This window comes from Chiloscyllium punctatum, chromosome 17 (genome assembly GCF_047496795.1).
Source record: "Chiloscyllium punctatum isolate Juve2018m chromosome 17, sChiPun1.3, whole genome shotgun sequence".
NCBI lineage: Eukaryota > Metazoa > Chordata > Chondrichthyes > Orectolobiformes > Hemiscylliidae > Chiloscyllium > Chiloscyllium punctatum.
In genome coordinates, this window is record NC_092755.1 from 54,441,953 (window position 1) to 54,467,892 (window position 25,940).

General features: G+C 41.9%; 1 protein-coding gene across 14 annotated transcripts in view; it reads left to right on the plus strand.

The window, feature by feature from the left end:
- osbp2b (oxysterol binding protein 2b) overlaps positions 1 to 25,940 on the plus strand; it is a 331,588-nt gene that overhangs the window by 228,059 nt on the left and 77,589 nt on the right. For all 14 annotated transcript variants that reach the window (XM_072587169.1, XM_072587170.1, XM_072587171.1 and 11 more), the window contains one exon: positions 19,539 to 19,737. In XM_072587169.1, the coding sequence (XP_072443270.1) occupies positions 19,539 to 19,737 (199 nt within the window). The remainder of the gene's footprint in view (positions 1 to 19,538; positions 19,738 to 25,940) is intronic.

The window sequence follows — 25,940 nt, forward strand, 5'->3', positions numbered from 1 at the left end:
GCCCTTTTATAATGACTTGCACTCACTTTATAGTTTGGCCTATGCAACTGAGAATGACAGAAAATTTGGTTTCACTTGACTGCAGCAGAATGGATGTTGTTATTGCAGTCCCACTGGAAATGCGTAGCTAATACTTCATTCTGTATTGCATTCTTCTCCCCTTTGGTGAAGGAATGTCTGTTATTGCCAAAGCATTGGTCTGCATTTTGTCTAGTGCTTCAGTCAAACATCAGTCTTTGTCCACTCACAGTAACAGCAAGCAGTAGCTGCCTTAGTTTATAGTTTTACCTTTCCCTTGGCTCTCTGTTTACTGTTGGATTAAAATTGTCCTTTCATCCCTGGATCTTGGTTCAGATCCAACTCTGATATCAAAAAAAGCTGTGCTCGCTGCATGAGACCCATGCAAAATAAGTAAGGCAGTTTTGTTCCACTTACTAAGTGTATGCATAGAGCAGTTTATCAGATCAGTCATCTCACTTTTGGGGTCTGTACAAATGAATGGTATGGAATAGAATTGGAAGTATCATTCTCAAAAGTGCTTCCATGTCATGATAAATATGTATCAGTGAGATACAACAGGGGCATATAAGTCCAACTGTGTTTTACTTATGGTGTTGATGCTATTAGAGGGATAATGGAGGGGATGCTATCTTGCTAACCTGTGCCATGCTGGTAAGTGGCAAAGAAGGAGAAAATATTAAGTTCTGTAGCACCTGAAGTATTGCAATTTGATGATTGAGGAGAGAAATGTTATCATTGAGGTGATCTTTTTGTTGATTATCTATGTACCAGAATACATTATGAGAAACTCAGTTTAGTGCTGTTCTCTGCAAACATACCAGAGACTATTGCAACTTGAAGATGAGATTTGATAATTGTCAATCTAACAATCAAAGTATATAAATTCAGCTAAAAAGTAATCTGGATTTGCCCAGAACTAAAAATGAAATTGAAGCCTGTGATGGTGACAGAAGACATGCAGTTTATTACATTATGAGACCTACACACTTGAATTGGATGATAATATCTTGAATTAGTGAAGTGCTGTTATTTCAATAGGCACGGCATTCATTAGCTTCCCTGGTTAACTGACTTGGGCTGTCTGTCACTCCTATTCAGGCAGAAACAAGAGGGCTATGTGACATCATATGTTAGTGAGCAAGGCAGGAAATCCTGATACACCCTCTTCTGTATTGAGATTGTGACATTGCAGATAAGACAAGCTCTTCTCTCTTTTATCATGAAGAAGGTATATAAAAAATAAGGTTTTGCAGTGTGTTGCCCCGAGTCCTAGTTGGAATGGAAAGTTTTGAGACTACACTTCCCTGTATTCCATGATTTATGGACTTGCTGATGAGTACGAGATGGATGCAAGCAGGACTCAGCATTTCTAGTCGGGTAAGAAAAGGAAAGTAACAAGTGCAAGTGAGTCACATACAGCTGCTCAGTGTTAGCAACAGCATTGCTCAGCTCTGGGAGCAAGTTCTCATCTCTGCCTGAAATACACAATGAGATACTATTAAAATGTTAAGATTTAAAAGGTGCAATTTTTCGTTCCCTTTCTTCTGTTACACTACCTGTCTCCCAGAAGGCATTTTTTTGCATATGTATTTCTGTGGCAGCAGTGCTGGCATTGCTAGCAAGGAGACAAAATATCACTCATCTCTAATTGCTCTTGAGAAGGTTAGCTGCTTCCTTGAATAACATGCTGTCGAACTGGTCCATGAACTGTTACGTGGGGGTTGCAAAATTTTAAATCATCATTGATGAAGGATAAACAGCAAAGTTGCCCAAGAGACTGACCTCCCATGCAGTGATGTGTCTGAGATTAGTGTTGTCCCCATTAGTCATTATAGAAAATGGCAACATTGCTAATGGTGACCTCTAATCCCTGTCATTTAAATTGCTGTATTTCTATCGGCTCACAGTGACCTTCCATATGTGATACCTGACTGGTAGTAGTTGTTTTGAAAAATCAATAAGTATGCCCATTATAATGGCTGATTGAGGATGTAAATCTCGGTTGGTGTTAGCTCTGCCATTGTGTATCAAGTGGGGTCAGTTCTCTTAAGCATTAATGGAAGCCAAGGTATTTCTCAAACAATTGCCGATTGTTTTCGGCTGCTTCTCTGAATAGTTTGAGTGATAAATAATCATTAGTTTGGAACGATCTGTTCAGTGCCAAAACTTTTTTTAAGAAAGTATTATTTATAAGTGAGGGAGCCACCAAACTGTTCCTTTACTGGAAACAATTGTTAATCAATCATACTCTCTTAGATGCTGAGTGATCCATTGGGTGTTTCAAGAATTTATTACTTCACTAACAAGACAAATTTCTGTTTCTCTGAATATTGACAAATTCTTAAACACTTTCGAGAGACAGTGAAGTGCAATATCTGTCCAAACTTGATGTTCTCTAGTTTAAAGATGTCAACTTCTTTATGCGCTTTATGGTTATTAATACTTTAGATTTGGATCTTTACACTGTGTCAAATTGGGACTTGAGGATTGCATGTGACACTATATAGGGAGACTCTCTGATGTGGTTGCAGAACATGTTAATATTCCAGTGTGTAACCTGTGAAGAGAAACTTGCATTTACATGAGTTCTTTCACAACCACAAGGTGTCCCGAAGTGCCTGACAACCAATAAGTGTTTTGTTTTGTGCATAGTTACTATTGGGACAAGTCTGTTTTGTGTGTAGCCAGCTTCCACAACCAGCAATATGATTATCAATGCTTGAGGAAGAAGTGTTGGTCAGGGCAATGGGAAAACCCCCATGCTGTTCTTTCAACAGAACCATGGAATCTTTTATTTCATTCTGAGAGAGCAGACGAAGCCTCAATTTAATGTCTCATCCAAAAGGTGGCAGATCTGATGGTGCATATGTCCGAGCATTGCACTGACGTGCCAGCTCAGAAATGTGCTGAAACTTTATGGCAGCACACCTTAACTTTTTGATGTAAGCAAGAATGCTCCTGAGCACTGTTTGGGTAATGACTGAAAGGGCTTCAGGGTGTCAAACTAAAACAAGGAATTTAAGTGGACAGAGAAGAGGGTTACCTCAGATTACAACAGGATCTTGACCAGATGGGCCAATGGACTGAGAAGTGGCAGATGGAGTTTAATTCAGATAAATGTGAGGTGCTGCATTTTGGGAAAGCAAATCTTAGCAGGACTTATACACTTAATGGTAAGGTCCTAGGGAGTGTTGCTGAACAAAGAGACCTTGGAGTGCAGGTTCATAGCTCCTTGAAAGTGGAGTCACAGGTAGATAGGATAGTGAAAAAGGCGTTTGATATGCTTTCCTTTATCGGTCAGAGTATTGAGTACAGGACATTGGTTAGGCCACTGTTGGAATATTGCGTGCAGTTCTGGTCTCCTTCCTATCGGAAAGATGTTGTGAAACTTGAAAGGGTTCAGAAAAGATTTACAAGGATGTTGCCAGGGTTGGAGGATTTGAGCTATAGGGAGAGGCTGAAGAGACTGGGGTTGTTTTCCCCGGAGTGTCGGAGTATGAGGGGTGACCTTATAGAGGTTTACACAATTATGAGGGGCATGGATAGGGTAAGTAGGCAAAGTCTTTTCCCTGGGGTGGGGGAGACCAGAACTAGAGGGCATAGGTTTAGGGTGAGGGGAAAGATATAAAAGAGATGTAAGGGGCAACTTTTTCACACAGAGGTGGTACGTGTATGGAATGAGCTGCCAGAGGAAGTGGTGGAGGCTGGTACAATTGCAACATTTAAGAGGCATTTGGATGGGAATATGAATAGGAGGGGTTTTTAGGTTATATGGGCCGGGTGCTGGCAGGCGGAACTAGATTGGGTTGGGATAACTGGTCGGCATGGACGTGTTGGACCAAAAGGTCTGTTTCCATGCTGTACATCTCTATGACTCTCTGACTCTTCAGTGTCTTTTATGTTTAGAATGCTATAACTATGGAGGAGTGGTGGAACAGAATGTACAGGTAGACTTTAAAACAGCTGGATGGATTCCTGTTACTAAAGGTTGTGTTTAATTTTAAAACCTAGCAGGAGGTTAGAAAGGGGAGACTAGATAGATTTGTGCCTCTCTAGCCAAAACACTGCTTGTCAGTTTGAGTCAAGTATCAGTACCCTTATTTTGACTGATAAGTTCGAAATCTTGGCCCTCAGTTTTTAACTTGTGCTAATGTTTCAGTACAATATTGAGGAAGTGTTGCCTTGCTGGAGCTGGCACTTTTTGGATGAGTCATCAACCAAAGGCCCAAACTGCTAGCTCAGACAGATTTTGAAAGATTTCCTAAATTTGATATTTGTTCGACAACCACCCACTCACCAAAACTAAACTGTTTCTCTCATTGTGAGACTTGTGCACAAAATCAGCTGCTGCTTTCACCTACGCACGAACAGTTTCTTCCTTCATGTTGTACAACAGAGTCTCGTTAAATGTAAAGTTCATGGCCTAAAAGACCCACACTCAGATCACAGTATCCCAATCCCGCCGCCCCCAAAACAATCTAGAGCAAGAGTTGCTGACACCAGGGATTGATTCACTGTATCGTGAAGCCTATTCGACCTAAAACACTAGCAAGGGATGACCCCGCTATTCAAAAGGGATTATGTGACTCAGTGTACTGAATGGTGTCCACTGTGGCTCAGCAGTAGCACAATGTCAGGAAGTTATGGATTTACAGCTATTAAAGAATGCAGGTGCTGGAAGTCAGAATCAATGAAATATGGAGCTGGAAAAATGCAGCAGGTCAGACAGCATCAGAGGAGCAGGAAAGTCAGCGTTTTGGTTCAGGACTGGGGAGGGGGAAAGTGAGCTCAGAAACGAATAGAGGGAGGGGTGTAGGGCTGGTGGAAAGGTGGATGGTGATAGTTGGATGGAGGGAGGGGTTTATTGTGATTGGTCAGTGGGAAGGGTGGCATGGGTAGGCGAAAGTGGGTACTGCAGATGCTGGAGATCAGAGTCTAGATTAGAGTGGTGCTGGAAAAGCACAGCAGGTCAGACAGCATCCGAAAAGCAGGAAAATCGACATCTCGGGTAAAAGCACTTCATCAGGAATATGGTGAACAGTAAGATGGACAGCGATATCAGGTCAAGGAGGTAGGGAGAGCTGGTTATGGGATGAGGAAAATTTGAAGTTGGTGAACTCTATGTTGAGGCCTTTGGGCTGTGAGCTCCTGAGGTGGAATATGAGGTGTTGTTCCTCCAGTTTACGTGCAGCCTTATTAAGGCCCAATTCAGAGATTTGAGGACAAAGTGCCAGCCATCACTCCTGTGAAGGTTGCTATGACAGTATTTTGAAGAAGGGCAGGGCATTTCTTTAGTGGCTTGGTCAATATTTATACCTCAACTAATATCAATAAAACATAGATCCTGACAGCATGGTGGCTCAGTGGTTCACAATGCTGCCTCACAGTGCCAGTGAGCCAGGTTCGGATTCTACCCTCAGGTGTCTGTGTGGAGTTTGCACATTCTCCCTGTGTCTGCATGGATTTCCTCCTACAGCCCAAAGATGTGCAGGTTAGATGGGTTAGTCAGGGAAAATGCAGATTCCGGATTAGTGGTGCTGGAAGAGCACAGCAGTTCAGGCAGCATCCAAGGAGCTTTGAAATCAACGTTTTGGGCAAAAGCCCTTCATCAGGAACCTGAAACTGCTGTGCTCTTCCAGCACCACTAATCCAGAATCTGGTTTCCAGCATCTGCAGTCGTTGTTTTTACCTCAGGGAAAATGCAGGATTACAGGGACAGGGTAAGGGGGTGGGACTGGGTTTGATGGTCTCCAGAGGGGCAGTGTGGAATTGGATGAGCCGAATGGCCAAAAGAGAAAATGCTGGAAAATCTCAGCAGGTCTGGCAGCATCTGTAAGGAGAGAAAAGAGCTGACGTTGTACTCTAACTGACCCTTTGTCAAAGCTTAAAAAAAAGGGAGAAATAGGGAGGTATTTATACTAGGGATGGCCTGCTTCCACGCTATAGCGATTCCAGAGTTCATCACCACATGAATTATTGTCGTGTATATAAACGTGTAGCAGCTTGCAGTGCACAAATTTCTGGTACGCCATAGAGATGTGCAACACTGAAACAGACCCTTCGGTCCAACTCGTCCATGCCGAGCAGATATCCCAACACAATCTAGTCCCACCTGCTCGCACCCTGAAAAGCAAGTTCTTTGTTTTCACAAAGATTTTTTTTCCTGAACACCTCTGTAACCGCCGCGTAATCAGATATATCGTTTAAATCGCCACGTTATGTCAGACCGCAGGAAACTCCGAACCTGCACTTTGCTGAAACCTGACTGCCTTATCCTGGCGCCAGAATCCGGGACTGAACTGGGCTACATAGGGAGCAGACGGAAGGGGCGAGTTACCATTTGATATGAAAGGCACATCTTGTGTTTTGATAGAAATTACGTATTTTCAAGGAAAGTGTATTACTCGAAAAAGAGTCTTTGTGCAGAGAAAGAAAATCTCGCCACAATTTTGTGCCGTTTAAAGTGCAGGATTCATTACAGTGCTCTGTTTGGCGGTATGACAGTGTGGGTCACCTGTAATTGACTGTGGCTGGGTGGAATCTCGGCTGGGAACATGTCAGCCTGGAATCCCACATCTGAAGATGAGCTTGTTGCTGAGGATTGATGGAGATGAACACGGGAGTGGGGAAACAACCCGCAGTTTATTAGCACCGACGGGGTTTGAAGGCAGTGACCGAAGTCAAACCCCAGGCTGAAAATGCGCTTCCTGTGTCTGTGTCTCTCTCACATGGTGTTGTCCCCCACGCACTGACAGTTCGTCTCAGTCAGAGACTTCTAATGACACGACAGATGGCTTACAGGAGACTGAAATATCTTTCCTCGCTGTCACACGGCAACACTTCTGCTTAATTAGAGCACTCGGTCACATGATTGTTCCGCTGCTGAATGTTCCGCCAGCCTTTTGCCACTTGGAATTGACTGAGAGCGCAGCGGGCAGGACAAGGTGAGTGCTGTGGTGTCCCTGTGCTCCTCCCTGGGTATAAAGCGGGCTTTTCTCTGTATCCGGACTCCCTGGGAAGGCCGTGGAAAGTTCTCCGAGGGGAGAGGAGAATGTGTTCTAGGTAAATGATGTGGATCTCACAGGTTCAATGATAGCTAAGTCTGCCTTTCTATGAATCTCTCTGCTTGGAATCAGGTGAAGAAACCCTGAGAGATAATGATTCCCCTGTTTAGCAGGCTGTGTGGTCAGAGGCTGTGTAAAATTGGACAATACTGTAACCACGTGTGAGAAATGAACTGAATGTTTGAGTCTTTGGGGAGCAGGATGGAAAATTCACTGACTTCAATTTGACTTTCTCGCTGTCAGTTGTTTGTTTGTAAGTTGAGGAATTTGAGAATTAAGTGCCATCTCTGGTATAGATTTTGCACAGCATATTTGCACATTGTCTGCTTCCTGCCTGTGTTAGCTCTCTCCATGCAGTGTTATATTGAAGTGAATGTTTTAACACCTCCCAAATGTGGAAGGAGAAGCAGTTCAATTAACTAAGAGCCTGGAGCTTAGCAAACAAGAACTGATAGCAGTGTGAACTCTCTCAGTTCATCATAAGATCATCAATCCTTCTCCAGGAATTAAAGATTAATCTCCTGGACACTGCTGCAAAAAATATCATTGACGTCTGAAATGAAACCTGACTTTCCTTCCCATTTTCTTCTTTATACTTTTTTTTTCAAAAAAAAAATGAACAAAGCAAACATTGGTTGGTTGTGTGAGGCCATTTGTAGGATGGAGGTCATGTGATGAAAACTCCAGCAATACGAAAAAGAGGAGTTGAGACTGTGGTACTAGAAAAGCATAGCAGCTCAGGCAGCATCCGAGGCTCATTCCTGACGAAGGGCTCATGTTCAAAACGTCAATTCTCCTGCTGTGCTTTTCTATCACCACACTCTCAACTCCTAATCTCCAGCTCTACAGTGCTCACTTTCTCCCAATATAACAAAACAGACTAGTGTGACTAAGAACTGGGATAGACATTTGGTAGGTGATGACATGAATGTGAGAGCAAATGAATGAATTCATGGGGGTTATTGGCAATATCATGACTGGGTGATAAAGTACCTGCTACAGTGGACTGTCTGCTCATTACTGCAACCATTTTAATGGGTGATCCAACACTCCAGGCACTAAGATTTAGTCAATCCCTCATTGGCAGGAGGATATGTATGTGGGATGTGAAAGAATCCAGCTGTCTGCTCAATCTTTGCCAGCTTCGTGTTTCTTGTTGTAGTCTCCTGTATGTTGTCCTGTGGTTGGTCCTCAGCAGAGGGAGTGAGGCTCTAGTTAGGTAACTAGGTTGGGACTGTGCTCCCAACCCGCCCTCAGACATTACTCTGGAAGTGAAATAACACAAGCTGTACTGTATGCTGCAGCGCCCTTCAGACCTTTGTCTTGTTTGAAGATCTCACACACACAATCTATGTTGCCCTGTCCTACCACGTGTGTAAATTATAATCTGGGTGTGTAATGTTAAAAGATTAAATGGGAATATCTCTCTGGACATTAATGTAATATTAAAGGGTTAAACTGCACTGTCTTTGGGTGGGGACAACAATCATGGAAGAATGCAGATGACTATGCATTTAATTTACATTTCGTTTAGACAGCCACTTGCTGTTACCCCCCCTACTGTTATCAAATTTAAACTATCATTCAATCTCTTCCATCCAGAAATGCTTTCTGGCCAGAGGTATGTCACACCTGCATTGTCTTGAGAAATCACTGAGTCAGGAAATCGTCTGTATAATGATTGCCCAGGATTAGAGTATTAGCATTTGCATTATCTCCAAGGATGATCTCATCCTGCCCTTGTACCTGGGGTAACATGTGACTGTGAGTGACTATGGGGGAAGTGGCCAGAGTATCTATAGGCATGGCCAACCAACCTGTATAAAGGGGATGTGCTTTCTTTGTTCAAGGCCTCATGTTGACCCAACTTTGCTTGCCTGTGAAGAGGGCCGAAGGGGGTCACCTAGCTTCTACAAGCTTTGTTAAACTTTAACTGTTGCAGAAGTTGGTGTGTGTGAATTGCATCTTGTGTGTGAAACCTTGGGAAAAGAACGTTACAAGTGGAGGTTAATAGTTCGTTCCACCGTATTTTTTTTTCTGTAGTATTTCTAGACAAGTTCAAACCACCTGTTTTTGGATTTTGTAATTCTCCTTTTTACCTTAGATGCCCTTACTTCTGTAGTGATTAACAAGATCATCAGTTGGATCTCAAAGAATGAATTCCCCAATTGGGGCTGTTAAACTGGCCCAATCAGGGAGCCCTGGGTGATTAGCTAAAAAGGGAGTGTCCACTCGGGTGTTTCCTTTCCTCCTGGTGGTGGAAACCGAATAAAGATTCGTGCACCTTGTGTTTTTCACTGTGTTTCACACCTGCACACACACAACATGGGTGCTGGGGAAAAAATAAGCACTAGCGCAGTTAGGTGGTAGTGTTGGGGTTTAAAACAATTTTTTTTTTATTTTAAAAAAAGGAATGTCACAGTGGCTTATGTGTACAGCTACTGGACTTGACTTAGGAGAAAAAAATGGCAATCTGAAACCAACAATGTGAAGGACCCTGGGGGCCAAAGTACAAATCCAATTAGTAAAACTTCATGGGGCCCAACTGGAGATCAAAATGGACTGTCGCAGAACTCTGTAAATAACTCCCCTAACAGTCACTCTAGCAACTTATCTGTGGTGACTTACAGTCAGATAAATACAGAATGATTTATTTTGTTTGTCCCTTTTTTATATTTTATATGCATGTGTGAATGAACTTATGAAGTTGAGGTATGTTAGTGTTGGAGGAGAACAATTTCCCATTTGTACTTTGAAACGCCATGAACTATCCCTAGCTCAAGTCGTGCTGTAAGTCTGATGTATTAGAAGCCTGATTTTATTTTAATTCTTGATAAGAGTAAACCTTAACTTCAGAAGCGATTGCAGGAATGGTGAGATTGTTAAAATTTGAAGGTAACTTGTCTGTCTCACTTTGTATTGTAAGATTGGGTTGAATTACCCACATTGAACCACTCTGACCATGTGGGACAGTGAAAATTTCATTTTTTCTTGGACTGTAATGATGTATTGTATTGGTAAGCTTTCTCTTCTCTCCTATTTATCCCCTGGGCAACAGCAAATGTAGATGGCTGACTTTTCTGCGACCTGCAGCTTGACAAAGTCCTTTGAGTGCAGTTTCCTTGACACTGGGAGGGAAGCACACTTTGCATCCTTAGCTTCATAAGAGTATTTCAATGCTTACAGAGGCTGAAGAACACAAATGTATGTTGATAATGTTCTGGAAATAAAAGAAAAAAATCAGGGGAAAAAAAAAGGAATGTCAGAGATACTGATAGCTGACTCAGTCTGAGGCAGTACTAAAGTTAAGGACTGTTCATGTGTAAAGAAAGGGTCACTTGGTAATGGGATACTGGCCTCTCTAAAGTTATTTTATCTACTGATTATGATTGTTGCAGAGCCATGGAAGATTTTAAGTGGCAATCTTTACTGTAGTTCACTGTGAAATTGAGTTTAGCAGGCATCATCTGGCAGCAATGTGCGATATGGGGAGGGCTGCAGATGATGGGGCATGAGATGGTGATGGATGGCTGGGGCCAGTGACATCTAGTGAACAATATTTGTCTTGCAAATTCAATGAGCTACATGATTAAAAAAGTTTGGTGTTTGAATAGTCCTACATCACTGAGACAGCCCTTTGGCCCAACCTGGTCCATGCTATCTCCCTCCATGCCAAACTCATTTCCCTGCACTTGGCCCATATCCTTCTAAACCTTTTTTTAATCCATGTATTTGTCCACATGCCTTTTAAATGTTGTTAATGTACCCACCTCAACCACTTCCGCTGGCAGCTCGTTCCACAGGTGTACCACCCTCTGTGGAAAAAAAAGTTGCCTGTCAGGTTCCCTTTTATTCTTTCGCCTCTAACCTTAAACTGATGCCTTCTAGTTGTGTGACCTTTTAATAATACTTTGTTTGTTTTGAATGTATTACATTTAATATGTGTATTTATTTTTAGTTTTAGGCATTTTGCAACAAATCTATAAAAGTCTTACCAGTTGTGTGGAATTGTTAACTTGGTTTCTCTTCACAGATGCTGGTTGAACTGCTGGCTGTTTCCAGCATTTTATTGTCATAAAATTCCTCCTTGTTTATTCAGTTGCTAGATAGTGCACTCTCAGAGAGTGATGTTTTGAACTGGGATGAAGAGTGGAAGATAATTCAGTCTTCACAAAATGTCCTTGCCTGCAGATTCCACCAGTACCTGAATCCAGAAACTATAACCCAGAATACTACTTAAACATTTCAAAGCTGTGTCTTAATGTTTAGTCTCAGGAAATCTATGGACATGCTGAAAGTATAATTTTGACTTTTTTCCTTACTTGCAGTCTGTCCACCATGAAAGCTACTCACTTGCATTTTCTAAAGTGACTTAAACAGGCTTCTTGATAGGAACCTGTCTGCTTATTAACAAGCTGGTTTTCAGCATTCTGTTACAGCAAACAAAGATGTCAAGGGTTATTTCATGTACTTTAGCACAATTTAAAACCGTCAACCGTGTGTTTCACCTGTAAATTAACTTGCTTGCTAACTGTTCAAGCATGATAGTTCTCTTCATGATGTTTTCCACCACTATTCACCATGTCATATTATTGTTAATGTGTAATAATTAAGCACTCACTGGGGATTGATTAACTGTGCATTAGTTTATTTGAAACACACGTTGCAACAAACCAACTGATTTTAATATGTACAGTTTGCAGACCCACTGCAGACTAATTGCCAGTCAAAATCACAACATTGTATACACACAGCACACTGAGTCATTAAAGATGAATTCTCTTAATAGCAATGTATGCATACAAAATGCATCATGTATTGTGTAGAGAAGGTAGTTAGCATCTAGACATATGGCATTCCAATTTATGTAGATGTAGATACACAATATTATAAGGTTGTTATCAATGAGAAAAGCCATTTGGCCCATTCATCCCAACAAACCTTACTGTTTCTCATAACAGTCGGTTGTTTTGTAAGCAATCCTAGGTCTTTTTCCTCTACAGTTTCAGAGAATCTATTCCAAATGTTGAACACTTTACGTAGAGATAACTCTAGCTTTACTTTTTGCTAGGTTGAATTTAGGCAGTGGATACATGCTATATGCTATCAATTGATTTATTATTGCAAGAGTTTTTTTTTGAGAAGTTATTGTCTAATTATAAAAGTTAGTATGTATTTGTCTTGTACTAACTTTTATAATTATTGACAAGACAAACATGTCCATTATAGAAGTTAGTACGTGTTTGTCTTGTCAATAATTTGTCTCTGCCATGTGCATGGCAAAAAAAAAGTCATCCTGTTTCTGAATGTAATTCTTCTATTGTATGCCGACAGACAAAAGGTAACTGCATGCTGCACTTGGGACATCAGTTGTGTTTGAGAAGATGATGTTGAATATATTTCTGTCAACATTACCCTGGCTGTTATGAATCCACCAGATCTTTCACCTGATCCTTGGTGACAATATAGTCAGCTGTTTAGACCCTGGAGGCTTCTGGGAAACAGCTTCTGGGGCTAGCTGAGTTGTCTATTAGTATAGATCTAACATGGGCATGATGGGCCGAATGACCTTTATCTGTGCTGTAACCATTCAATGATTCCAAGTTGTAGAATGCCCTCCTAAATCCATTTGTCCACCTACCTCTTTCTCCTAAGACTGTTTAAAGTGTCATTAACCGAGCATCCACTCACCCATCCAGATGCCTTTTCCTTTGGTTTTGTGCCCATTATTTTCTGATTACATCTTTTGTGATGTAGCTTGGAATGGTGTTTTTTTTGACAATATAGGAAATATATAATGTGTATGTACTACATTCATGTTGAGCAAGTCAGTAATGATCTATATTAAAATTTAGGGAAGGTTGCAGCAGTCTTGAGTTTCCTGTCACTGTGAATTTGGGACGGTGGTTCATCAGTATGCAGTGGGTCTCTCTCAGTGCTGACATCACTGTGTTTCTGAATGTCATGAATGATGTAGCTCAGCTCAGAGAATAATTACACAGTGGGGTCCATTTTGATAGGTTAGCTATTGCTTAGAGTTACATTCATTAAGTCACAAATTAGCAATGGTTTTGGATCTAAATGACAGTGGATGGAATCGCACAACACCAGGAATAAGTTAACAGCCCAGTATTAGTTTGTCTCCTTGTTTAACAATGATTTTGACAACAACTGAAGAATATTTGACAAGACAAGTAAGTGTATAGACATGATTGTTTCATACTAAATGAAAGGTGAATTGAACCATATTCTGTTGTTTTGTATACTGTGATGTCGAATGAAAATCTATCATCCACTTCGTGATCAAACTTTGTTTTAACTGTTTCTGTGGAGTATGCACATTTAACTATCTGCGTGGAGTTTGCACATTCTTTCCATGTCTGTGTGGGTTTCCTCCCACAGTCCAAGGATGTGCAGGTTAGATGGATTGGCCACACTAAATTGCCCATTATGTTAGATGCATTAGTTAGGGGTAAATGTAGGGAAATGGGTCTGGGTGGATTCCTCTTTGGATGGTCAATGTGGATTTGTTGGGCCAAATGGCCTGTTTCCACACTGTAGGGAATGTAATGTGAAAGTCATCTCTGTTAACAGCCATAAGCTGGTTTGTTAGTGAGGGTCAGGAGAGGAGCAGAGGCTGCAGCACTGTGACTGACTGATGTTAAACTGATGTGCAGAGCAATTCAATGACGACGGCCTTATGACTCACAACTCAATCTGGCACTAGCCTGTCAACCAACCCATTTAAAATTGTTACTCCCACACTAATTGTAATGCCTAATACCAACCCTGTGTATGGATTCTAGCTTTATCTAAGCGTACATGATTGGTCACAATGGACTAAATGCCTTTCCTTTCACTTACAACATACAGAATTCTGATGAACTAAACCTTTTTCAACTCAAAATTACTGCCGATTGCAGTCCTTTTCCTCTTAGTTGACAAATTTGATGGAGCAGGCTCAGTTACCTTCCTTCCTTCCTTCCATTTTGAGATTTCTGGTCAAGGTTTAAATTGTACAGTTAATATGGTTTTGGATTACTTGGTGTAGATACAGGCCTTTCGGCCCAACAAGTCCACACTGACCCTCCGAAGAGCAACCCACCCAGACCCATTCCCTTACCGTTTACCCCTTCACCCAAAACCACAGGCAATTTAGAATGGCCAATTCGTCTAACCTGCACATCTTTGGACTGTGGGAGGAAACTGGAGCACCACGCAGACACCGGGAAAATGTGCAAACTCCACACAGATAGTTGCCTGTGGCGGCGATTGAACCCAGGTCTCTGGCACTGAGGCAGCAGTGCTAACCACTGTGCCACCATGCCGCCCTAAACTTTTAATGTATACCTGTTTTGCAAATGCTACAATAGCATCATCATTATGCATCATCTAGAGCCAATAGCATATTATGCAAAGCTGATTAATCAAAATGATTGATTTAATGCAAAATCAATATTTCCTGTTTGAATTATACTGTTGAATTAATTCTTCACTGCTAAGTATTTGGAAATGTTCTGTTTGTTCTGAAGATCCACTGCTCTTGAGGAGACAGTTGTCAGATTTTATTGAGCATCAGTAAAATCAGGTCTCAGCAAAGTATCAAAGGCCGTAGTATGTTTGAGTGTGAAGGTAGCACATTGTTTTATATTTCTGGTTTCAAATTGCTAGCTCAATTCAGCCGAGCTACATGGGAGTACTTTTTTGATCTATTCATGGGATGTGGGCAGTGCTGGTTGGATCAATATTTATTGTCTATCCACATTGCCCCTGAGAAAGTGGTAGTGAGCTGCCTTCTTAAACTGCTGCCATCCATTGGGTGTAGGGAAAGCCACAATGACATTAGGTAGGAAGATGCAGGATTTTAACCCAGTGACAGTGAAGGAGTGGGGATATATTTCCAAATTGGAACAGTTTGTGATTTAGAGGGGAATATTTGATGGCAGGAAATGGTGTATTTATTTTTGGGCAAACCTATTACTAATGTCTTTATAATGGTAGTCAAAGAAGTGCAACAGGCATGAACTGAAATTTAACATGGCGCTGTCACTGGTGCTGAAAATTCCTCTTTCTGCTCGAGGTGAATTCCCCAGCCAGTTACTGAAAACCTTCCTGGACATTGGACATGTCCAATCATTATTCTACTGACACAATTCATTTTCTCATATGGTGCTTTTAGTTATCCAGCTAACCTGTACTGGCTGGGTGGTTTGGTAAAAGCTGAAAGGTAAAAAAACAAAAGATTGCACATCCACTAACCCACCAAAATAAACACCAGGGGGCAGCTGTCTCATTTATGGGCAGCACAGTGGTTAGCACTGCTGCCTCACAGTGCCAGAGACCCGAGTTCAATTCCCGCCTCAGACAACTGACTGACTATGTGGAGTTTGCACATTCTCCCCGTGTCTGTGTGGGTTTCCTCCGGGTGCTTCGGTTTCCTCCCACAGTCCAAAGATGTGCAGGTTAGGTGAATTGGCCATGCTAAATTGCCCAAAGTGTTAGGTGAAGGGGTAAATTTTAGGGGAATGGGTCTGGGTGGGTTGCGCTTCGGCAGGTCGGTGTGGACTTGTTGGGTCGAAGGGCCTGTTTCCACACTGTAAGTAATCTAATCTAAAAAAATTTAGTGAGACAGCTGGTGAAGAGTTTCACCTTGAGGGTCACCACATCTCTGGCAAGTGAGGAGGCTGAGAAGGCAGGAATTGAATTGAAGCTGTTTGTTACTGATTTGTGGATGATCAGCCATGATCGTAATGAATGGTGGTGCTGGCTCGAAGGGCCGAATGGCCTACTCCTGCACCTATTGTCTATTGTATCACTCTACCTTGCAAACCAGCCATCCAACCAATTGAGCTGGACTGACACAAACTGTCCACTGGAGCTTCTTGCTAATTGCCCTGTGCAGCCATTTGCACCATTTAAGGGAGCTGACATTTGGAGTATGATTTGCCATGGTGACAATACAAGTATAAAAAATGCACAACAATGTGATGAGCTTTCTGCATTGCTTGTGAACAAATACCTACTTTATAGATGTTTCCAGTTGGAATCTGTGAATAGTGCCAGCAACAAGAAGCTTGGTGACTTTTCAAAAGTCAGGAGTGCCAAGATTATTCCTATCACTTCCCACCGCCAACATTGAGACCAGCAAAGTGAGATTCTGAGATCAAACCTCAATCCCTATTGATCTGGGTAATGCTGCTACTCTTGAGAAAAACTCATCAGTTTCTGAGTTGAACCTGAAAACTATGGAATATTTTGTTCCTTCCATTCCTTCCTTAATAATCTATGGGCAGGCCATGTCTGATCATCAGTGTATTTTAATCTACCTCTCTCCTACTCTGTTACTTTGGAGATGCCTTTGACAGTCAGCCTGGTCTTTCACCAGTATTTTCCAGTCAATAATAGTGTTGAGTGGTGCTGAAGAAATCTTTCTTCAGAAAATCCTGGGTTCATTGAAACAGCCTTTAGCTAAAGTAGTTGACATGGTATTGGTTATATTCTTTAAAGTGTTTGACAAATGTGTCACAAACTGACTTTCAGGCTAAAGGTACAAGTAGCTCGTCAAGTTCTGCATGGAATGCGATGATTCGTAAACTCTTGGGATCTTTGGAGTCTTGTCCAAATAGTGCCTTAGTTCCCAAGTGAATAGGACAAGTTGTTGAGTTTGAACTTCACCTTTGGCGGTGAAATTTCAGAGTTCTTCCTTTGCAGTTTAACAGTTGGCTGCCCCCTGTGCAGAGTTTACATATTGGCAAATTGTGCAAAGCTCGATTGATACTGCATGCTGTTTCTTGCAAAAGTTGTCATGACGCTGACCTGGCCACATGGATAGAAATATCTGTAAGGAACAGTAAACATGGATTTGACATAAATAGATGGCAGAAGTTGTGATATTCCAAATTTGTTTTGGGCTCTTCCCCCAAATGATGCAGTTTATTTAGATGGAAATGTTTTATGTTTGGTTAATGTAGCTAGGAGAGATTGCCCAGTCTTTGATGCATCGGAATAATAACTAGCGAAATCTGTCTTGCAAGAAATGCTATCATAAAGAGATCACTGGTCATTTAGCAGATTTGGCATCATCTACAAAGAGAGAACTGGGTCTAACTTTTCAGATCCATGAACTTTCATCATGGAATGTTAACTCTTTTTTTTCTCTCTCTACTGAATCTGCCAGACTTGCTGAGAGTTTCCAACATTTTCCGTTTTAATTTTGAGTTTCCAACCAATGTTGTATTTTTCTGCTTTTGTTTAACTGTATATTTACCTTGTATGCTGTTGTTGCCTTTTGCTGCTTGAGAGTTATCTGTTGTGTCTGTTTAACAAGGATTGCAGTTCAATGAAGTAATAATTGGCTGGAAATTACTTTGGGATATCCTGAGAGAAGATATGCTAACATTGGAGGCAATTCAAAGAAGGTTCACTAGACAGATACAAAGTAAGGTGGAACTGTCTTCTGAAGAGGTTATGTAGGTTGGGCCTGTGCTCATTGGAATTTAAAAGAATGAGAGGCAATCTTATTAAAATATACAGGATTCTTTGGGGACCTGACGGGGTAGATATGGACATTTTTCTTCTAGAAGTGATTCTAGAACCCATGGGCAAATCTCAAAGAAGGTGGGGGGGGGTCATGTATTTAGAGTGATGAAGAGGAATTTCTTTGAAGGTAGCCAATCTGTGGAATTCTTTACCGCTGAGGGCAGTTGAGACTGGGTCAGTAAAGCAATTTCAAGACGGAGACCGATTTCTAATCAGGTAAGGGAGTCAAGGGTAATGGGGAAAAGACAAGAAAATGGAGTTGAGGATTATCAGATCAGCCATGATTTCATTGAATGGTGGAGCAGACTCAGTGGGCTGAATGGCCTATTATATTGGCAGCTAGTGACAAAACCCCAGCAGACTGTCCATGAATTTCCTTCCCATCTGTGACTAATTGGAAGCCAGCCATCCATTTTACTGTTAGTTCAGTTGAGCACTGTGTAGTTGAAATGCCCTGACATCGAACATTGCCTTCCCAGAGCAGAATGGTACCCCATTCATTGTGTCAGTGTATAATGGCAGAGATCTCAGAAAGGGGCTATAGCTTTAAGAAAACAGGATGAAATCAGAATGTGTGCTTCTCTAACATAAAACATGTCCATCTTGCTCTCAATCAGTCATTCAGTCTGGTCAGTCAGCGTGTCAACCACATACATATAGTCTAACAGTAATCTAAGTTATTGTAGTGTCCAGACTGCAAATAGAAGTCTGAGATTTTATATCAAAGTACACAGTTAATGTTGATAAATTTCAAGACATCCATCTCAATTAAGAATCCAATCTCTTGGTCTATGTTAAGTGGGCAAACATATAGAAAACCACCTTGCATCAATCTCTGAATGTGATTTTGTTTTGCCCTGGAACTAGTAATATACAAATGAGCAGAGTGTGGATGTACTGAGATGTCTTTAAGAGTATTACTGCTGTCTTTGCCTTCCTCCTCCTCACCAGCAACATTTGTCCCTTTGGTAGGATCATCTTCAAACTTGAGGTCAGCTTCTACATGGTGACTGATGTTGCTCAGCTGCACCTTCTTAAAAATACAAAGATGTCACAACCTGCTTTGCAGTGGGAAAGGAAGTAGCTGCTGACCCAGAGAGGGGGAGGGGTGACCAATAGCTTTGTCTGAAATGGATTTTGTAGAATGGTCTGTCTTGGATGCAGCTTACCATTCTTTTGTCAACAGATTAATCTCTAGGGTCTCTCTGAATAACAGTGGGGAAGTAGCATCACCACAGCAGTTTGAAGAGTTCAACACAGCCTTCTCAGTATTTAGAGGATGAGCAGGATCTAAATCTAGAGAACAAATAAATGAAGTACGATGCATTGAGGCCTGACAACTTGTAGAGATTGTTGCATTCTTGCACTATAATATTGAGGGGAAAGCTGTGGAATTGCAATGGAACCAGGATAAACAAGCATCCCACCACACACCTCGTGATTCCTGTGAGGGGTGTGGTGGGAGGCAGGGAGTGCTATTGTTTAATTCTAGTGCCCTTCTGTATGTTTAAAGGACAAGGATAAGTTTCTACTTCATAGAACCATGCAGTACAGAAGAGGCCGATCAGCCCATGGAGGGGTCTATCACCAAAGATACACTACCACCTCCACCAGTCCCATAGCTGTGTGTGTGTGTTTGCATCTGGAGCTGAAAGTATGGTACAGTTGCCAAGGACCCAAGCTGCCAGTTCTATCTCCTGTGCACCCAGCATTTGTTGAAAAATATACAAACAAATCCTCTCCATGGTTGCCCATCCATCACAGTTAACAACGAGAAAGTCGTCGTCAGCTTACCTGCGGTCACCTGACATTTACTAGCTCTGCAGAGAGGGTGGGTAGTGAGGTGAAAGTTGTGGAGGTTTTTATCATCCTCTTGCTAATCCACTACTCATTTCTGGTGCCATCTGTCCCCAGGCCTGCCGTGATTTTCTGGATTTAGCAGAGACCCACAGTCGCAAATGGCAGCGTGCTTTGCAGTACGAGCGTGAGCAACGCATCCGCCTGGAGGAGACTATTGAACAACTAGCCAAGCAGCATAACAGCTTGGAGCGTGCCTGCCGTGGAGCACCTGCACTGCCAACAAGCTCCACAGAGGTTTCCAGCGCTAGTAAAGGTAAGCCAGGATTGTTAAAGGTAGTCATTGCCCTGAGATACCACATGTATGATGAATGAGTAATCCGTGATAAAGTGACATTGCACAAATAGCTTTTGTTATTCACTCACGGGATGACGGTTTTGCTGGCTGGCCAGCATTTATTACTCGTCTCTCGTTGCCCTTTAGAAGGTGATGGTAAGCTGACGTCCTGAACCGCTACAGGTAGACTCTCAATGCCCTAAGGGATTGAATTTCAAGATTTTGACCCAGTGACTGGGGGGGAAAAAAGGGTGATATGTTTCCAAATATAGATGGTGAGTGGCTTGGAGGGGAATTTGCAGGTGGTGGTGTTTCCATGTATCTACTGCCCATCTCCTTCAAGATGGAAGCAGTCATGCGTTTGGAAGGTGCTGTTTGAGGATTTCTGGTGAATTTCTGATATGCGTCTTGTGGAAAGTACGCACTGTTGCTACTGAGCATTGGTGGTGGAGGGAGTGCATTTTTGTCAATGTTGTGCCCATTAACCCATTCCAGCTCCCCACAGAAAAACCAACAAGCCTCTCTAAAGTGATATGAAAACAAAAAGCTGTGTTTCCCTGTTTAATATTAAAATTTAGGCAAACTTTAGCAAGGGCTTACAATGCTTGCCTGGGAATGTGAAATCTGGGGCCATTCAGCTCATGGCATTGCAAACCTGCTATTGCCCTTTCCCCCGCAATTTTCACCATGTTGAGCCTCTCCCAGTCAACCAGACTGATCACTGAACTTGTCTTTCCCTGCAAGTTTCTAACTTCTGAAAGGATGTTTCCAGCAATTGCCAATAAAATAATAATTCAACCCAAATATGCCTTTTTCTTTGTAGAAGACAAGTCACTGAGGGGGAAGGGGATATAATCAAAATGGAGAACAGAATTTCTGGACTGAAGTTGCCGAACTCAGTGTCAAATCCTGAAGACTGTAAAGTGCCTGAGTGGAGAATGAGGTGCTATTGCTGGGGCTGGGCTTGACTGGAACGCCACAAGAGGCTTTTTCTGCAAAACCAGCATCTGAGCAAAGTTAGTGTATTGAAATGGAAAGTGACTGCAAGGTCAGGGTTATTCTAGTAGACAGAATGGAGATTTTTCACAAAATAGTCACCTAGTCTTTCCAGTCTTACCAGTGTAGAGGAGAGAGTATTGTGAACAGCATCTACAAAAGACTAGATTGAAAAAAGATGCGTAATTTGCTGTTTCGGAATTTGGACAGTGAAGAGGGAGAAATGAAAAGGCAAGAGTTGTGTCTTGTAGGATTACATGGTTATGTACTATGGGGTGGGGAGGAGGTGTTACATACAGTTGGTTCTGATATAACGCGATTGTTCCATTCTCGTGCGACCTTGCGTTATAATAAAATTGTGCAATAGCCACACCACTTAAGCTAATGCGGGTGGAGTCGCGTTACAGCCAATACAGGTAAGATAAGTTCGCATTCTGCAAATACTGTCTAAATTCTTCAATAGTATTAAAGCCAATTTACATTGAAGAAACGTTATAGCAGAACCAACTGTACTGTAGAAAGACAGAGTACTGCAGTGTAGAAAGAATGCAAAGACCTTGGAGAGGTTGCTGGGCAATCTTAGTAGAATGATACCAACAATGAAAAACTTCATTTGTATGCAGCCAATAGTTGAGGCTGTTTTCAGTGTGCAGAGGTAACAAGGGATTCAATGGAGATTATCAAAATCACGAAGAGTTTTAATGGAGTAAATGAGGAGAGATTGCTTCTGGTCAAAGAAATGATGATTAAAACGTCAAAGAATCAACAATTAGTGGTACAGTTTATGGTAATCATCAAAAGAAGCAGACATGCGGTTGGAGAATTTTGTCTGCTTGCTCTTCCTGAAAGCATTGGTGGAAACAGATTCATTGACAGTATTGAAAAGGGAGTTGGATAACACCTTGATGGGGAATAATGATTTGGCAATGTGGAAACTGCTGACCATTGGGACCAATTAGATTGTTCTTTCCAAGAGCCAGCATGAAAGTGATGGACTGGGTGCCATCTCTATGCCCTAATGTGCAGATTTAATGATTTTGGCCAATATTTTAAACAACAAAGCACAGGAAGTCTACACTTAAACAATAAACAAGCACTACTTTACAATAACAAATGGAAAGGGTAGTGAAAGAGAGAAGGAGATTAATTTAAAATGGGGTTAGGTGGGGAAATAATGCAACCCAACCCCACGGTATCCACCTGCCTTTCTTAAGGCATGGAAAGTATAAAGAAAGTTACCTTCACTTTTTTTTTGTTTCTTTTCCTATCTTTGGTTTTTTTTTATATCTATAGATTCTTTTACACCCCACTTTTTTTTAATCACCAGTAAATCGCCTGAATCAATTACCAGTTACATGCAAAGCCCCTCCAGGCAATGCAATGACAACAAAAGTGAGGGAAAGTAGACAGGGAATGAGGGAGAGGACTAAATTAAAATGGAGTTGGTGAGAGGGAATAAGCATTTCTCCTCTGTAGTGCTCAACTCTGTCTATTTCCAGAAGTTTTGCATATTGAATGTGAATTTCACCATCTGCCATTGTGGGATTTGAATCCATGTCCCCATAGCATTAGCCTGGTTTTATACTTTACTAACCAGGTGACATTAGACCTTAGAATTAGAAAGGGTCAATTCAGAACGGAATTTCTTCAGCCAGAGAGTGGTGGGCCTGTGGAATTCTTTGCCGCAGAGTGCAGTGGAGGCCGGGATGTTCAATGTCTTCAAGGTAGAGTTTGATAAATTCTTGATCTTGCAAGGAATTAAGGGATATGGGGAGAGTGCGGGTAAGTGAAGTTGAAATGCCCATCAGCCATGATCAAATGACGGAGTGGACTCAATGGGCCGAATGGCCTTACTCCCACTCCCATGTCTTATCATCTTATTACCTACAACACACTGCCTCCCAGAAAATCTTTCTTTTTTAAGTAACTCTCCTCTCCAAAACTGACGATGCTCTCTGCATGGATATTTTAACCAATCTGCCCAGGTATGGTGTCATAAAGATGTGCAGCATGGAAACAGAGCCTTCAGTCCAAATAGTCCATGTCAACCAGTTATCCTAAACTAATCTCGTCCCATTTGCCAACACTTGGCCCATATCCCTCTAAACCCTTCCTGTACACATGCACATCTACATGACTTTTAAATGCTGCAATTGTACAAGCCTCCACCACTTCCTCTGGCATCTCATTCCATACATGCACCACCCATTATTTGAAAACGTCGCCCCTTAGGTCCCTTTTAAATCTTTCCTCTCTCACCCTAAACCTATGCTCTCCGGTTAAAGACCTTGTCTGTTTACCCAATTCATGCCCACATTCTCCACAATGCTTTTAGGGTGATGGTGATATCGTGGTGAGCATAGCTGCCTTCCAAGCGGTTGACCCGGGTTCGCTTCCCGGCCATCGCAGTGTTGTGGTTTCTAAACCGACTTTGTGGGCGGCACGGTGTCACAGTGGTTAGCACTGCTGCCTCACAGCGCCAGAGACCCGGGTTCAATTCCCGCCTCAGGCAATTGACTGTGTGTGGAGTTTGCACATTCTCCCCGTGTCTGCGTGGGTTTCCTCCCACAGTCCAAAAATGTGCAGGTTAGGTGAATTGGTCATGCTAAATTGCCCGTAGTGTTAGGTGCAGGTGTAAATGTAAGGGAATGGGTCTGGGTGGGTGCACTTGGCGGGTCGGTGTGGACTTGTTGGGCCGAAGGGCCTGTTTTCACACTGTAAGTAATCTAATCATGCCCCTTATGATTTTATAAATCTCTATAAGGTCACCCCTCAGCCTCCGATGCTCCAGGGAAAACAGCCCCAGCCTATTCAGCCTCTCCCTTTAGCTCAAAATCTCCTACCCTGGCAATATCCTTGTAGATCGTTTCTGAACCCTTTCAAGTTTCACAACATCTTTTCTATAGAAGGGAGACCAGAGTTGCACACAATATTCCAAAAGTGGCCTAACCAATGCCCTGTACAGCCGTGACAAGACCTCCCAATTCCTGTACTCAATACTCTGACCAATAAAGGAAAACAAACTTAAAGCCTTCTTCACTATCCCATCTACCTGAGACTCCGCTTTCAAGGAACTATATACCTGCACTCCAGGGTGTCTCTGTTCAGTAACACTTCCCAGGACTTGAGCCCTGATTTGCCTATCCAATTTGCTGTACCTCTCATTTATCTAAATTAAACTCCATTTGCCACTCCTTGGCCCATGTGATCACTGTCCCATTGTAATCTGAGGTAACCTTCTTCGCTGTCCACTACACGTCCAATTCTGCTGTCATCTGCAAACTTACTTTGTTCATATCCAAATCATTTATATAAATGACGAAAAGCAGTGAACTCAGCACCGACTCTTGAGGCACACTGCTGGTCACAGGCCTCCACCATCTGTGAAAAGCAATCCTCCATCACCACCCTCTATCTTCTACCACACACTTCTGAAGCAAATGGGACTTGAACCGAGGCGTTCATGCTTAAAGATAGGGACTCTACTCTTGTACCACAAAAGCCCAGGAAGTCTTCATCTGGTATTTGCATCTAAATATTAGCAGCTGCATCGAGCATCTCACTGTTGAAGTCCTCCCCACTGAAGCAAGTGTGAGCAGCTGATTGAAATGGCGGGAAGACCTGAATATACATGAAATCCAACAAAATTGCTCCGTACAGAGTAGGTACTTAACTCTGTACTGAATTGGTCAAAATAGTTGATGCCTTTAATAAGTCAAGACTGAATTTGTAATTGATTCTTGTAGTCTATCTCCCCACAATAAATGTCTGCCCATGGTGTGTGCATAATGTGAGTGGTAGTGCTTTGTATTGTAGTTCAAAACTGCGGGAGTTTTATGAGTGTCCACTCAATCCACTTTTCAAATTGAGTAGCATTATATGTGCTGGTACATGAAACGTCCTGTAATCTTCATAGGCTTCAAGCAATGTGGATTAAAAACAGAAAATGTTGGAAATATACAGGATATCGGGCTGTAACAGAGTTACTGTCACTGGCCGATGGCCTTTCACTAGAAACCATTGACCAGAAAGGTTAACCTATTTTCTGTATCCACAGATTCTGCCACAGTATTTCTAGCTTCTTCTGGTTTGACTTCAGATTTCCAGCATCTGCAGTATCTTGCCTTTATACAAATTAAGGGATCTCTGTTCTAATCTCCAGGTCATTATTGTTTACCAAGGTATTGTACATTCTTAGTTATAGGAGTGGTTGGTGTTGCTTTTCTGAAGAAAGAAAATCTCTGTAGAAATCCAAGTAAAATTGGAAACTGCAGCTGATACTCAGAACTGATGCAATCTGTCAAAGTCATTGATAGCTATGATCAAGAGGCATTTATAACGGATAGCAAATTCAGTATGCCCTCAATCGTTCTCAGTTTAAAAAAAAATCTACCATTCCACCGTTTCTAGCAGTCTTACGATTTAGATCCAAAACTCGCAGCAGAATTGAGGCAGTATATTACTACGATGCGCTCTTGAGGAAGGAAGTGCAGCAGTTTCCTACATGATTCAGAATTATTCATGTCAATCATAATATATGCTGTGTATGGATAGAGATTGTGTGATGGAAAAATAAAATGCAGTTGAAACCCAGTGCTTGATTTTCTCGGCTGCACCCAAGCCACTTCCTTCCTAATTAACCAAAACTCCGGCCTGTTTAGCCCAGAAGTTGGATCTTTCATTCATGTCTACCTTCATACCCACTCGATCTCATTTTGATCTTAAACCACTTCGTTTTTGATCTGAAAATTTTGCATTTCTATGATTCTGACCTCTGGTGCATTCCCGTTCCCTGTCTCCCCACTTGATTTTTTTTTTCCACGTCACAGAAGGAAATAAAGAGAAGAATTCTAAAGGTGGGACAGGAGCAAAGCAGCCTATGTGTATGTGCATAAATTGTTGGAGGCTGAACAGATTGAGGGAGCAGTTTATAAAGCATACAGTGTCCTAAGCTTTATGAATAAAAGTGCAGAAAGTACAAGGAAGTTATGAACGTAATTACAGCAATAGGCCATTCAGCCCATTGTGTCTTCTCTGCCGTTCGGTATGTTCATGGTTGATCATCGATTTCCATTCTTATCTCCAATTTTATCCACAAATGCTTTTACATTATTGACAATTAGAAATCTATCATTCCCTGCTTTAAACATAGTCAGTGGCTTAACCTCCACTGTCATCTTCGGTCA